The sequence below is a fragment of the Urocitellus parryii genome, chromosome 5 (genome assembly GCF_045843805.1).
Source record: "Urocitellus parryii isolate mUroPar1 chromosome 5, mUroPar1.hap1, whole genome shotgun sequence".
Lineage (NCBI taxonomy): Eukaryota > Metazoa > Chordata > Mammalia > Rodentia > Sciuridae > Urocitellus > Urocitellus parryii.
Window position 1 is genome coordinate 31,190,387 of NC_135535.1, and position 13,865 is coordinate 31,204,251.

Here is a 13,865-nt window from a genome sequence, read left to right on the forward strand (position 1 = left end):
AATAAATAAGGTAAAAAAATTAAACCATATTAGAAGAAGAATGTTAGAGAACATAGTTCTCCAGTATTAGAGAAGATTGTTTTGATAAGACAAATAATCCTAGTTAGGAATTTAAATATAAGTTATGAATCTCAACACTTTTAGGCCCAAAATGACCTTTTATACTAAATATAATAATTTATAATATCCCCTTCACTATTACAAATGGAATTCATGGTTAATATAAACTAATTACTTAAATAATTTAAAGAATATTATTAATAATATCTCAAATAAATTTTTATAGGAAAAACATGAAAGGAAAGTAACATAAAATAATAAGTATATGACTATATTATTCATATTTCAACATGTAAGTAGTCTGGCATGTTTATGTTAAAAAACAGAGGTAGTTGTGTGCTTTTACCTTTACATATCATTAATGTGAGTTGTAAGCTACAAATATAGAGTAATACAAATATGTTCTATTGGTAGTTCATCTGTCACGATTGCATTTCCATTTATAATTTGATTTCCAAAATGATAAAACTGTAATTCTCAGCAAAGCAATGTCTATAGCCTTATTTTTTATAATGGCCATTGTATTCCTAGAAAATTAAATATATGGTAAAATATTCAAAAGTTTCTTAGTATTAGTATATGAAATGGAGGTAAATGTTTAGCTCAGACTATTGTGACCAAAATTTCTAACTATATCAATGCTCAGTAGGACATTTGTTGAGTACATGTGACTGTCCTATATTGCTTGGACTTTCTTTGGCTCCTTTTTAAAAATTATAACAAGCCATGACACCACCTATAACCCGCTATGTTGCCTGCTCCTGAAGTGCACTAGTTCCCTTCCTTTTCTTGTAAGCACTTATCATCAGCTGATTTACTATCCAATATGTTTTGATTTGTTTCCTGTTTTACTATATACAGTTTGCTCCCTTCACCTCCTCCAACATAAAATGGTTTGTAAGATTTATGAAAATTTCATCTGGTTTATTCATTACTTCTATTCCTAGTCCCTAGATAGTATCTGGCATGTGATTAGTACTAAATATTGCATAGGAGTGAAGTAATAGGCATTGAAGACTTGAATACACTGTGATTCTAGGAGATTGCAATGTTATAACAAGATCAGCTTTGGCCATTTATACATAAAAATTCTTTATTACAACCAGAGAAATAAAAAGTTGTGCTGCAGTGGTACCCAATGAATCAAAATGCACTCTGCTGTCATATATACCTAATTTTAATTAATTAATTAATTAATTAAAAATAAACAAAACAAAAAAAATCTTTGTTAGAAGTTTACTTTAGCCATGATGACTATATTAGAATTTGCATTTAAAGTCTCCTCAAGGGTGTTGGCATTAGTCAGTTGTTCCCCAGAATTTTGTCTGACAGGTAATAGAATAAAGCCTACTTAGAGTGAAGCTTGGCATGTCTAAAGATTTTAGAAATTATATAGCAAATGAACCAATTATCATTTGCTTAGAAGTATTAATTTACTGTTGTTCTTGGTAGATTATAATTTGTGAGTTTAAAAAATAAAATAATTTTTATGATTTTCTAACACATATGAATTGTTTACAGAGTGCTAGAGAAGAATTAATTCGGTGGGAAGAAGGCAAAAAATGGCAAACCAAAATAGAAGGAATTCGAAACAAGTTAAAAGAGAAGGAGAGAGAAGTCTATACCATCACCAAACAGCTGAATACTTTGAAGGATCTTTTTGCCAAGTGAGCTTAAATTTCATTGTAACACTAATTATGTATCCAATCTATTGACCCAGAAATTATATTGTTTTGTCATAGTTGGTAATATGAGCCTTTTTCTATTTTAAGTTATTTATTATGTATAATTCAGTTTTTATTTATTTTATCAGTTTTAAATGAAATTTCCTATGGTTTAGAAGTAAGTTGATTCAGATTAAATACAGAATGGTATAATTGCCATATGTTGGTCTGATAAGCTGTAGTTTAATAAATTGAATAAGCAAAATACTAAATGGTTTATTTTCATGATTCTATATTAAATTTCACAGAGCTGACAAAGAGAAACTTACTTTGCAGAAGAAACTAAAAACAACTGGCATGACTGTTGATCAAGTTATGGGAGTGCGAGCTTTGGAATCAGAAAAAGAGTTGGAAGAATTAAAGAAGAGAAATCTTGACTTAGAAAATGACATATTATATATGAGGTAAGTTATTACATGGAAATGTAGTACCTTTTGTAATGAAAAGCTGCTTGACCCATATATTTGGAATAGTGTGTTTTGTTTCAATTTGGGGTTGTGCTGGTTTTCTTTTCTCAAGTGAAGTTGAGATATTCCTAATGTAATTCTAGATTGTACTATTGTATTATTGACCTTTAAATATTACATTATGAGCCTCTAGGTCTTGTTTAAATTCTATGGAAAATGTAGATGATTTATTTTAGCTTGTAATCTGTCTAATTGGTTAGGTTAAGGCCTCAAGTTGCACCCTCCTTTCTGTGGGTTATGGTTCCTTTGTCAGTTCTGCTTTCAAAGCTTTTTTAGTGCCGTTCAGATCTGTTCTGTCTGTGCACTTACCAGTCAACAGTCTGGTACATGGGCAGTGTTTTATTCAGTTCTCAGAACCCTTAGTATTGTGATTTGATTAGGATCAGATCTATATAGTGTGCAGCTGAATGGTGAGCCCAGAAGTCCATAAACAACTTTATAGCTCAAGAAATGTCTCCCTCTCTTTATGATACTTCCTATTTCCTTAGGGTTCCCCATTTTGGTACTTCATACAAATCTGGGACTTTAGTTAAACCCACCATGCTATGTACTTCATTAGTTGTACATGTCTGTAGCTGAGTCAGCAATAGGAGGGCAGAAAGCAGGAAGACAAAAACTATTTTTTGCCCTTTCACTTTGATATTACAGCTCTACCAATTAGAGAAAAAGATCCTACTCAAAAATTTCAGCTGTTGAGGGTTCCCATTGAAGCCTTTTTGAAAACCATGGAGTTGCCTGAGGGCTGGAGCATGAGACCACCTAGAAAGGACAAAAATAATAAGATTTTTTAATTCTTTGTGTTTCCTTTCTTCTTATTTGAGTTAGAACTAGAAAGCTTCTCTAGAACTTTTCCCTTCAGTGCTGACTACCTCCAGTTTCACATAACATGTTTCAAATAATGTGTTCAGGCCAATTACAATAGGAGAAAAGAAAAAGTTAAATTCATTGCCTGTCACCTGGTACTTAAATTCTGGTATTCTATTCTTGATTGCCTTATATGGTTTAGTTTTCAGTATCAAGTAGTTGCTCATGGGAGACAGGATTGAGTGTGTTTATTCCATTGTACCTGGAACCACCACTTACCCTCCACCTGCGGGAATCATGCCATTTCGTAAGAGAGTCTTTGAGACTTGTTTTCCTTTTTCCAGACTGTCTTCCATATACTTGTAGTAATAAAAAGCAAAATAAAATGTTGTCCTGTCATTATAATTTTTGTTTCACATATTTCTTCCAAGATGAACTTTGGTTTGTTATAAAGAATTTGTTATTTCATCTGCTAAGTGCTTACAATATCATAATCTGTAATCATGTTAATAATCATTGTCAAAGTCTGGAATCTACATATAATATTTAGATGTGATATTTATCCTTAATAAATTTACCATGGTTTTGTCTATTAATCTTTAATAATTACCTTTACTGCTTCTTTTTGAAAATTTATAATCATTTTTAATTGACATAAAATTGAATATATTAATGTGATGTTTTAATACATGTATGAACTGTATGATGTTCAGTCAGGGAAAACATATCTATCTCCTCGAACATTTATCATTTCTTTGAGACAAAAACATTGAAAATCTATTATTTTTATGAGAAATATAGTACGTTATTATTATCTGTAGTCACCTTAGTGAACATAAGAATTTATTTCTCCTATCTTAACTAAATATCCCTTAACCAACCTTTTCCCATCCCTCCTTTCTGCACACTCTCCCTAATCTCTATTCTACCCTCAAGTTCTGTGAGGTAAATTTTTTTGTATTCCATGTATGAGTGAGATCATGTGGTATTTCTGTGTCTGGCTTATTTCACTTAATACGATATTCTCCAGTTCCATACATATTGTCACAAATGACAGGATTTGACTTTTTTTTTTTTGACTGAATAGTATTCCATGGTTTGTGTTTGTGTACTACATATCAATTCTTTAGTTGATGGACACTTACATTGTTTCTGTTTCTTGACTACTATGACTAGTACTGTAATAAACATTGTAGTTCAGCTGTCTTTTCTACATAACAATTTCCTTTCCTTTGTGTGTATACATTAGACATCATAGTGGTATTGCTGGATCATATGGTAATTCTATTTTTAATTTTTTGAGGAACCTCCATTCTACTGATTTATAGTCCCACCAACAGTATATAAGGATCTTTTTTCATATCCTTACCAGCTCTTATTATCTTTTGTCTTTTTGATAATAGACTTTCTGTTGTGAGACAGTTTTGATTTTCTCATTGTGGTTTTGATTTTCATTTCCCTAAGGACTAATGACGTCGAATGTTTTATTCATGTGCCTCTTGGCCATTTGCATGTCTTCTTTTGAAATTTTTAAATTAGATTGTTTTTGCTGTTAAGCTTTTAGAGTTCTTTATCTATTTTGGAAATTAATTTCTTGGCAGGTGAATAGTTTGTAAATATTTACTTCCATTCTGTATTTGTCTCTTGATTTTGTTGATTATTTCCTTTGCTGTGCGGAAGCTTTTTAGTTTGATATAATCCAGTTTAATTTTGTTTTCATTTCCTGTACTTTTGAGAGTAATGCTTCTTTATTAATGTCTAATATTGTGTCAGTATGAATGTGATATGGACCTATAAGTGGAGCACCTTTACATAATATTCTGGTGGACTGCTAACTTACATTCCATCCTCTTTCCATTTAAGTTACTATTTTTTAAATTCTTCATAATTTTCCTTGATAGGGAAAAAAAGATCAAGAAATTCTTTCTCTTGATAACTGTTTAAAGTTGCTGTGTAGTCCCAGCAATGGATCTTTCTCTTCCATTTTTCTGAATCTAAACCTATGTTAAAAACAAGCAAACAAACAAACCTCTTTCAGTAGCCTTTGTAGTTTTTGCAAGGATCAAATCATTTTACTTTTGAAACCTTCTAACGCTTTTAAGGGCCTTTTATTATTATTATTATTATTATTAGTGTTAATCTGTAAAGGCTGTAGTAGTTGGAGAAGATTTCATACAAGAAACTATCTTGTCTTCTTTTCAAATTCAAAGAACTTCTGAATTTTAAGGATCAATTTCAGATATGAATCACTCTAGCAGAGAGGCAAGAGTGAATATTTCATGTTTGGGTCAAAGTAGATTTATTTGCTTGAATAAAGGTAGTCTCCTGGACAATAAGTTTGGTTGTGCCAGATTGTGGAGGGTGATGTAGACCAGGTAGACATGTTTAGATTCAAAGTGACAGATTATTATCTGGAACCATTAAGAATTTTTTTATATCTTTGAGCTTTTTGAGACTGACCATGGATATTATGCATTTATTTCATAATGCTTTTAGAATAGTGGATATTTTAACTGTCTTATATAATGACATATAAATTGATATAAATGCTATTTAAAAATATGGAATATATTTCTTTTTCTTTTTCCTTTTTTTTTTTTTTCCCGTTTGGTGCGGGGGATTGAACTCAGGGGTACTCAACCCCTGAGCCACATCCCAGCTCTATTTTGTATTTTATTTAGAGACAGAGTCTCATTGAATTGCCTGGTGCCTCGAAGTTGCTGAGGCTGCCTTTGAACTCTCGATTCTTCTGTCTCAGCCTCCCAGACCTCTGGGATTACAGGCAAGCACCATCGCTCCCAGCTGGAATGTATTTCTGTAATTGTTTTTTATTGGTCAAACTGCATTTCTTACCTGACAGTTTAAAGGAGTCCTTCATTAAATCCTCTGTAGAGGATTATTTTAAAATATAAATTGTGATGGCAACGTTTATATTAAAATTTTGGAGTTTTGAAAAAATTAGAACATATACTTGCTGCAGGCTGCTCGCCGGCCGCAGGCCGAGCGAGCTGGCTGAGCCCCGCTCCTGCCGCTGCTGTCACCGAGCACGGCCTGCCGCACTCCTGCTTGGCGCTTCCCTACTGGGCTGTCAGTGCACGCTGGCTTGCAATCTTGCAACCTGGTTGGGCACAAAAACACAAGCCAGCCAAACTGAAACAAAGTTTTATTTTGTGAGAGGCCGTGTGCGTCCCCTAACAAGTGGGTCCATCCACGTGTCTCCTACCTGAGCCGGGGGGGGGTGGGTGGGGGGGGGCTCCACTTCCCCCGGAACACCCTCCTACCATCCTTTCCCAACCAATGGGAACTCTCCCATTACAAGAGTGACATGAGTAACCTGAGTCCCGAAACGGGCCCAGGTAAACAGCAGGAGTCCAATTACCATATGAATGTAACTTAACATAATCATAATCTGAATGGCTGGCTGGCAGTCACTAAACTCAAAGGTGCCTGTATCAATATTTTTGCTGTGGCTCCTAGCATCTGCCCCCTTCTGTTTAATTAAACAACAGGCAAATGTGGCTAGGGACCGTGCCTGTTAGGTTGTCCAATATAACATGTGGTTCTTACCCGTCATGGGAGAACTGACCTTTACACGTCAGTTTCCTGTCTTAGGTTGAATCCACTGTAACCAGATCAACCCGTCACTGACTACCGGTCCAGCATAGCCATGCTTGTGGATAGGCCTAAGCACCAGTGGGGGGGTGAGGTTCTTGCCTCACCTCTGTTGGCCCCCAAATTTAACCTTGGTGCCAGTGGGGGGGTGAGGTTCTTGCCTCACCTCTGTTGGCCCCCAAATTTAGACCATCACTAGCAGAAGGGAGAAAGACGCAGAATTGCCACGACACCAAGCCAATTGACGGCTCCTTTGGAAACACTGGTGATACATCGGCTAAGATATTTAGCACTACCAGTTCGCTGTATCAACAAATAGAGCACAATGCATACAGGTGATACATAGTCCAGGCAAGTTGTGTAAGCAGTTCAAAGTGGAGGAGTCTATCAATATGTCCATATCCTCCCAAAGTAAATTAAGTCCTTGATTGAGCAGTTCAAAGTGGAGGAGTCTATCAATATGTCCATTTCCTCCCAAAGTAAATTAAGTCCTTGATTGAGCAGTCTTATTGAGTTATATTGATTGATGTATCAGTTTATACAGTTTACTGTGATAGCTATCATAAAAGTTGTAGTTTGGTTTTATCTTAGTCTTCACCGGCACTGGGATGGAGATGGGAATTATGGCCATGTTGCTAAAGAGACATTATCCTGAACAGAATTATGAAATATAATGAAAAGGAAAGGTGAAAGTAAACAAACAGATCTGTTAACCACCTTTAAAAGCAAAATTTATAACAGCTGTTTACCTAATGTAAATTAAACCATATAAGTCACGTGACTTAATTTTTTTTTTTTGATACTTGTATCTATTTATACATGAGCGCTCCTTATAAATGAAATATGGACATACACACATACAGACATACAACACAAAACAGTGCATACATAACATAGAACATATAAGACAATAGTAAATAAAGGCCTTGTAGCTATAGCTAGGTGAAATCTCCATTGCAATTTTTAAAAACTTTACAGTTAAAAAAAATAAAACACAGTCAAAAAATAAAACTGATCAGAAAAACATTAACCTAGGTTTGTATGAGCTTAAAAAATAAGGTAAAATAAAATAAAATAAAATAAAATAGAACTTTATGATGTGGGAAAAATGCAAATAATAAAATAGATATTGAAAAAGGCACCGTGGTAAATCACTGTCGCAGATGTAAGAATAGCCAGGCTGGAACTCTGGATATCAGCTGTTATGGATTTGAGTCAAATCATCTTCTTTTTCTGTAGAAATTGTTTTAGTTAATCTCTCTGGAATCCAAATTGGTTGCTGTTCCTCCTGTGGAAAAACACAGACGGAGCCCCGACTCCAGACGATTACTGGATCCGGACCTTTCCATTGTCCTGTTAGAATATCTTTCCAAAGTACCTTAGGCTTATGTACATTTTTCGGATACATATGTCTTTCCGCAGCACTAAGTCCTGATGAATCCAAATTTAGAAAGTTTAGAGTAAAAAGGGTTATTTTAAGTTTATCTTTGGGGGATATATACCCCTTACTAATTCCCTCCTTTTGTTTTAATAAGTACATTTTAATAGTTTGATGAGCTCTTTGAACTATGCCTTGTCCCTGTGGGTTGTATGGGATTCCTGTTATATGAGTAATGCCAAATGATGAGCAAAATTGTTTAAAAGACTTGGAGGTGTAACCAGGACCGTTATCAGTTTTTAACTGTTTAGGAACACCCACAGTGGCAAAATTTTGTAAGCAATGAGCTATAACATCTTTAGTTTTTTCTCCGGGGTGAAGGGAGCCCATCAAAAATCCAGAAGAAGTATCAACTGTAACATGTAAATATTTTAATTTTCCAAATTCTGGCAAGTGTGTGACGTCCATCTGCCAAATATGGTTAGGTATCAGTCCTCTAGGATTGACTCCAAGATTAACTTGTGGCAAAAATGTCACACAATTTTGACATTGTTTTATTATATGTCTGGCTTGTTCTTTAGTTATTTTAAAACGTTTTTGTAAAGTATTAGCATTGACATGGAACCTTTTATGAAAATTTATAGCTTCTTCTATTGTGGAGAAAATATGTATGTCAGGTGTAGATTTATCTGCTAGTTCATTTCCCAAACTAAGGGCTCCAGGCAATCCTGTATGTGCTCTGATATGTCCTATAAAGAATGGATCCTTTCTATTCCAGATTAGACTTTGTATAGCAGAAAACAAAGAGAAAACAGTAGAGGAAGGAGAAATCCTACCAGCATCTTCAAGAGATACAATAGCATTAACTACATACTGACTATCAGAAAATAAATTAAATGTAGAATCTTTGAACATCATAAAAGCTTGCAATACTGCATTGAGCTCTACCTTTTGAGCTGATTGTTTGGGTACTAAAAATGTAAAAGTTTGATCAGGAGTAACTACTGCTGCTGTACCATTGTTTGACCCATCAGTGAATATATTTGGAGCATTTATGATAGGGTTTTTTTTTGTCATTTTTGGAAAAACTACAGGATGCTTAGACCAAAAAGACAACAAAGGATTAGATGGCAAGTGATTATCAAATGCAACACTAGATTTACACATGATTATTGCCCAAGTATTTAACTCATTAGCTAACTCATCAATTTGATCCATAGTATATGGAGTAATAATTTTATTGGGAGAAATCCCAAACACTCCTTTTGCTGCTTTTATTCCTTTGAGTATTAATTGCTCTACAGCCTCAGGATATCTAGTAAGAATAGTATTAGGAGAGTAAGATAAATGTATCCAAAATAATGGACCTTCTTGCCAAAATACCCCTGTAGGAATATTTTTTGTCGGTAGTACAATAAATAATAAAGGCAAACTTATATCAATTCTATCCAAATGCATATTTTCCATATATGTTTCAATGATTTTTAATGCCTTTCTAGCTTCAGGCGTTAACATGTGGGGTGAATTTGGATCTGACGGACCTTTTAGAATATCAAATAAAGGTCCTAATTCTCCTGTTGGTATGCCTAGATAAGGCCTTATCCAATTTATATCTCCCAATAACTTTTGAAAGTCATTAAGCGATTTGAGTTGATCTACTCGTATTTGAATTTTTGGTGGACGGACCATGGTTGAGGATAATAGAACTCCTAAATAATTAATTGGAAGATTTAATTGTACTTTATCTATTGCTATCTCTAGATTATAATTTTTTAATAAGTTTGTAAGCGTGGCATAACATTCTAGCAATGTGTTTTTATCTTTATGTGCCATTAACACATCATCCATATAGTGAAATATCTGTAGTTCAGGATTTTGATTTCTAAGTGGCTGGATTGCTTTATCAACATAAATTTGGCACAAAGTTGGGCTGTTAGCCATCCCTTGAGGGAGTACTTTCCATTCATATCTCTGATCAGGACCTTCATGATTCAGTGCAGGGATAGTAAATGCAAAATGTGGACTATCCTCGGGATGAATTGGAATTGAGAAGAAACAATCCTTAATATCTATAGCTAGAACATGCCAGGTTTTTGGTAGAGCAGACAATTGGGGAATCCCTGATTGAGCAGGTCCCATAATAACCATCTCATTATTAATGGCTCTTAAATCTTGTAATAATCTCCATTTACCAGATTTCTTTTTAATGACAAAAATGGGAGTATTAAGGGGAGATACGGAAGGTTGTATATGTCCTTCCGCTAATTGCTGTTTGACCAGATCATGGGCTACTTGTATCTTTTCTTTAGTTAGGGGCCACTGAGGAACCCACACTGGTCTTTCTGATTTCCAAGTAATTTTGATTGTCTCAGTGGCCCTTTTTGAAAACCCAATCCATGTTTATTTATTTCTTGATCTATTTGAATTGGTGCTGTTATATCTTGTTCTTGATCTCTTAATCTCTTTTCTTTTCTAAAGCCTTGTTTTGCCCTAGTAGTGGGCGTGTTAGGATTGACGTTATTTGTTAATGTCAATCCTAATTGATCTAGGACGTCTCGTCCCCATAAATTTATGGGGAGATGGTCCAATACATAGGGCTGTATAGTTCCTTCACATCCTTCAGGATCTTTCCAATCTAATACCATTGCACTTCTATGGGGATTAGTCGCCACTCCTAGGCCTCTAAGCGTTTGTGTGGCTTGTTGTAATGGCCAGTGCTTAGGCCATTCCTGGCGAGATATGATGCTGAGGTCAGCGCCTGTGTCCAGCAGTCCATTAAAATCATGTCCTTGAATATTTAATTTTAGCATAGGGCGAGAATCTAAATTTAAAGATAGCATAGCCCAGTCTACACCTGTGGAGCCTAATCCCTTGGAACCTCTTTCTACATTACAACTGGAAAATTTATCATGTAGGCTTGGTATTATTAATAACTGTGCTATTCTATCTCCTGATGAAATTACTGATATACCTCTTGGAGAACTAGCTATGATTTTTATTTCTCCCTCATAATCGGGATCAATTACCCCAGGACTTATCATAAGTCCTTTAAGTGTAGAAGAACTGCGTCCTAATAATAAGCCTACTGTTCCCTGGTGAAGAGGTCCTTTTACTCCTGTGGGAATGATTTGAACTCCCATCTCTGGAGTTAATACTGCTCTGGCAGAGGCACAGATGTCCAACCCTGCGCTCCCTCTAGTCTGTCTGATGAGGGATCTAATGGATAATGCGTCCTGGGCACCACCTTGATGGTGCTGTTGGGTTCCTCCATTGCCCCGTATATTTGTGGTTTTGGGCCCCGGGGCATTGGGCCCTCCAATTCGTTTTTTGGCAACGGGGCCTGATACCTTTCTCCATGATATCGTGGGTAGACACTTGGTCTTTGTCCATTTTTTGATAACGGAATACCCTCTATGGTGGTTTGAGAATGGCATTCATTAGCCCAATGTCTCCCTCTATGGCATCGTGGGCAAATACCCGGGATTCTACTCTTTTGATACCTAGCTTTGTTAAACCCTCCTCCTATGGGGCAATTTCTTTTAAAATGTCCTTCTTGATTGCAATTATAGCATATTTTTGGCTTGGTACCTAAAGCCTGTTTTACTTCAGCTGCCATGACTTGTCCTTGTTCATTAATGTCTCTACATAATTTAATATATGTGTTTAAATCTTCCTGTTTCCATGGTCTAATGACCTCTTTGCAGCAACGATTTGCTTGATTATAAGCCAGTTGTTTTATAAATGGCATTGCCTGTTCTGTATTTTCAAATGTCTCAGAGGCTGCTTCAATAAGTCTAGCTACAAAGTCAGCGTAGGGCTCATTAACTCCTTGTATTATCTTAGATAGTTGACCTTGTAAATCCCCTTGTCCCTTCAAAGTTTTCCATGCCCTAATTGCATTTATAGCGACCTGAGCGTATATGCCAGGATCATATCCGATCTGTTGCCTCTGACCTTCAAAATCTCCTCTCCCTAGTAACATTTGTAAATGTCTTTCAGGGTAACCTGCTGCTGCATTTCGCCTAGCTGTCTCCTTGCAAAATTCCTCATTGGCAATTTTCCATAATAAATATTGTCCTCCATTTAGCACAGAGTGACACACGTTAGCCCAATCTGCTGGTGTTAAGTCCCAGCTGGTAATAGATTCGACCATACTGACTGTGAAGGGAGCGGCCGGGCCGTAGGTTGCTACAGCTTCCTTTAATTGCTTTACTATTTTGAAATCTAAGGCACGGTAAACTCGTTCTCTTTCTTCTCCCCGCTCAACTACAGGGCATGCTAATTTTTGGGGTCCTGCCTCAGGATTCCGTTCATCATCTATGGAGGCAGGTAAAGCTGTTGGTTGAATTACGCCCTCTGGTGGTGGAACGGAGTTAGTAGCAGCCTCCCTATCTGACGACCGTTTTTCCCCTGAGCTTGCTTTCTTCAAATTTTCTTCTGTCTGACTAGCTTGAGAGACCTTTTGTTTTGCTTGACCTAATATGTTTTCTGCCATGGCTTGGACCTCTAACAATTTACTTAACAGTTTTTCGGTTTGTTTTTTACTAGATTCTAATCTACTATAAAGGTAACGTAACCCAATAAGATAGGATAGAAGAAAGCCAAAACAGAATGAAACAGAAACGGAGAGGAGGAAAATGATTATATCAATTTTCTCTCTCTCAGGGCCGAATAACTTCAAACCTTGAGCCAACCATTTTTCCCAATTCGCCTGAAAAAATTGTAAGGCTAGAGAGCCTGAAATAAAAGCAGAATAAATCCAAACAGGAATACCCATTCTGTCGCCTTTCCTTAGGGGCGAGCGATATTACTCACCTTTAAATTTTGGGCGTTCCCCGTACAGGGCCACCAAAATGCTGCAGGCTGCTCGCCGGCCGCGGGCCGAGCGAGCTGGCTGAGCCCCGCTCCTGCCGCTGCTGTCGCCGAGCACGGCCTGCCGCACTCCTGCTGGGCGCTTCCCTACTGGGCTGTCAGTGCATGCTGGCTTGCAATCTTGCAACCCGGTTGGGCACAAAAACACAAGCCAGCCAAACTGAAACAAAGTTTTATTTTGTGAGAGGCCGTGTGCGTCCCCTAACAAGTGGGTCCATCCACGTGTCTCCTACCTGAGCCGGGGGGGGGGGGGCTCCACTTCCCCCGGAACACCCTCCTACCATCCTTTCCCAACCAATGGGAACTCTCCCATTACAAGAGTGACATGAGTAACCTGAGTCCCGAAACGGGCCCAGGTAAACAGCAGGAGTCCAATTACCATATGAATGTAACTTAACATAATCATAATCTGAATGGCTGGCTGGCAGTCACTAAACTCAAAGGTGCCTGTATCAATATTTTTGCTGTGGCTCCTAGCATATACTTTATTAATAATGTATTGCAGTTTCTTTCTTTTATGCTATATTTTAATATAGTAAAGTTGTAAAATTTAGGTTTTTACAATACAGAGTCTATGGTTATTTGTAGGACCCATCAAGCTCTTCCTCGAGATTCTGTTGTAGAAGACTTACGTTTACAAAATAAATACCTTCAAGAAAAACTTCATGCTTTAGAACAACAACTTTCAAAGCAGGAATATTCTAAGCCTTCAGTGAGTATACATCTTTTCTTTCTAGTTTTAAATGCATAAAAGCATAATCAGTTCATTCCAGAAACATTAAATTCTTCTCATTAATATCAAATATAGTAAATTCAACTTTTATTTTTACTAGATAATGGTGTATAGTAGCTTCTTTAATCCTAAAATAATAACTTAAGACTTTAATATTTGCATAAAGCTTCATTACAATTGATTTCTAAAAATTCTAAATGAAGCTATCATGAAGT

The 13,865-nt window shown here is 36.2% G+C and overlaps 1 protein-coding gene across 1 annotated transcript in view; it reads left to right on the forward strand.

Annotated features, from left to right (window-relative positions):
• Cep290 (centrosomal protein 290) overlaps nt 1-13,865 on the forward strand; it is a 90,983-nt gene that overhangs the window by 60,337 nt on the left and 16,781 nt on the right. The window contains exons 42-44 of the mRNA XM_026397740.2: nt 1,582-1,727; nt 2,033-2,188; nt 13,506-13,629. Coding sequence (XP_026253525.2) covers nt 1,582-1,727; nt 2,033-2,188; nt 13,506-13,629 — 426 coding nt within the window. The remainder of the gene's footprint in view (nt 1-1,581; nt 1,728-2,032; nt 2,189-13,505; nt 13,630-13,865) is intronic.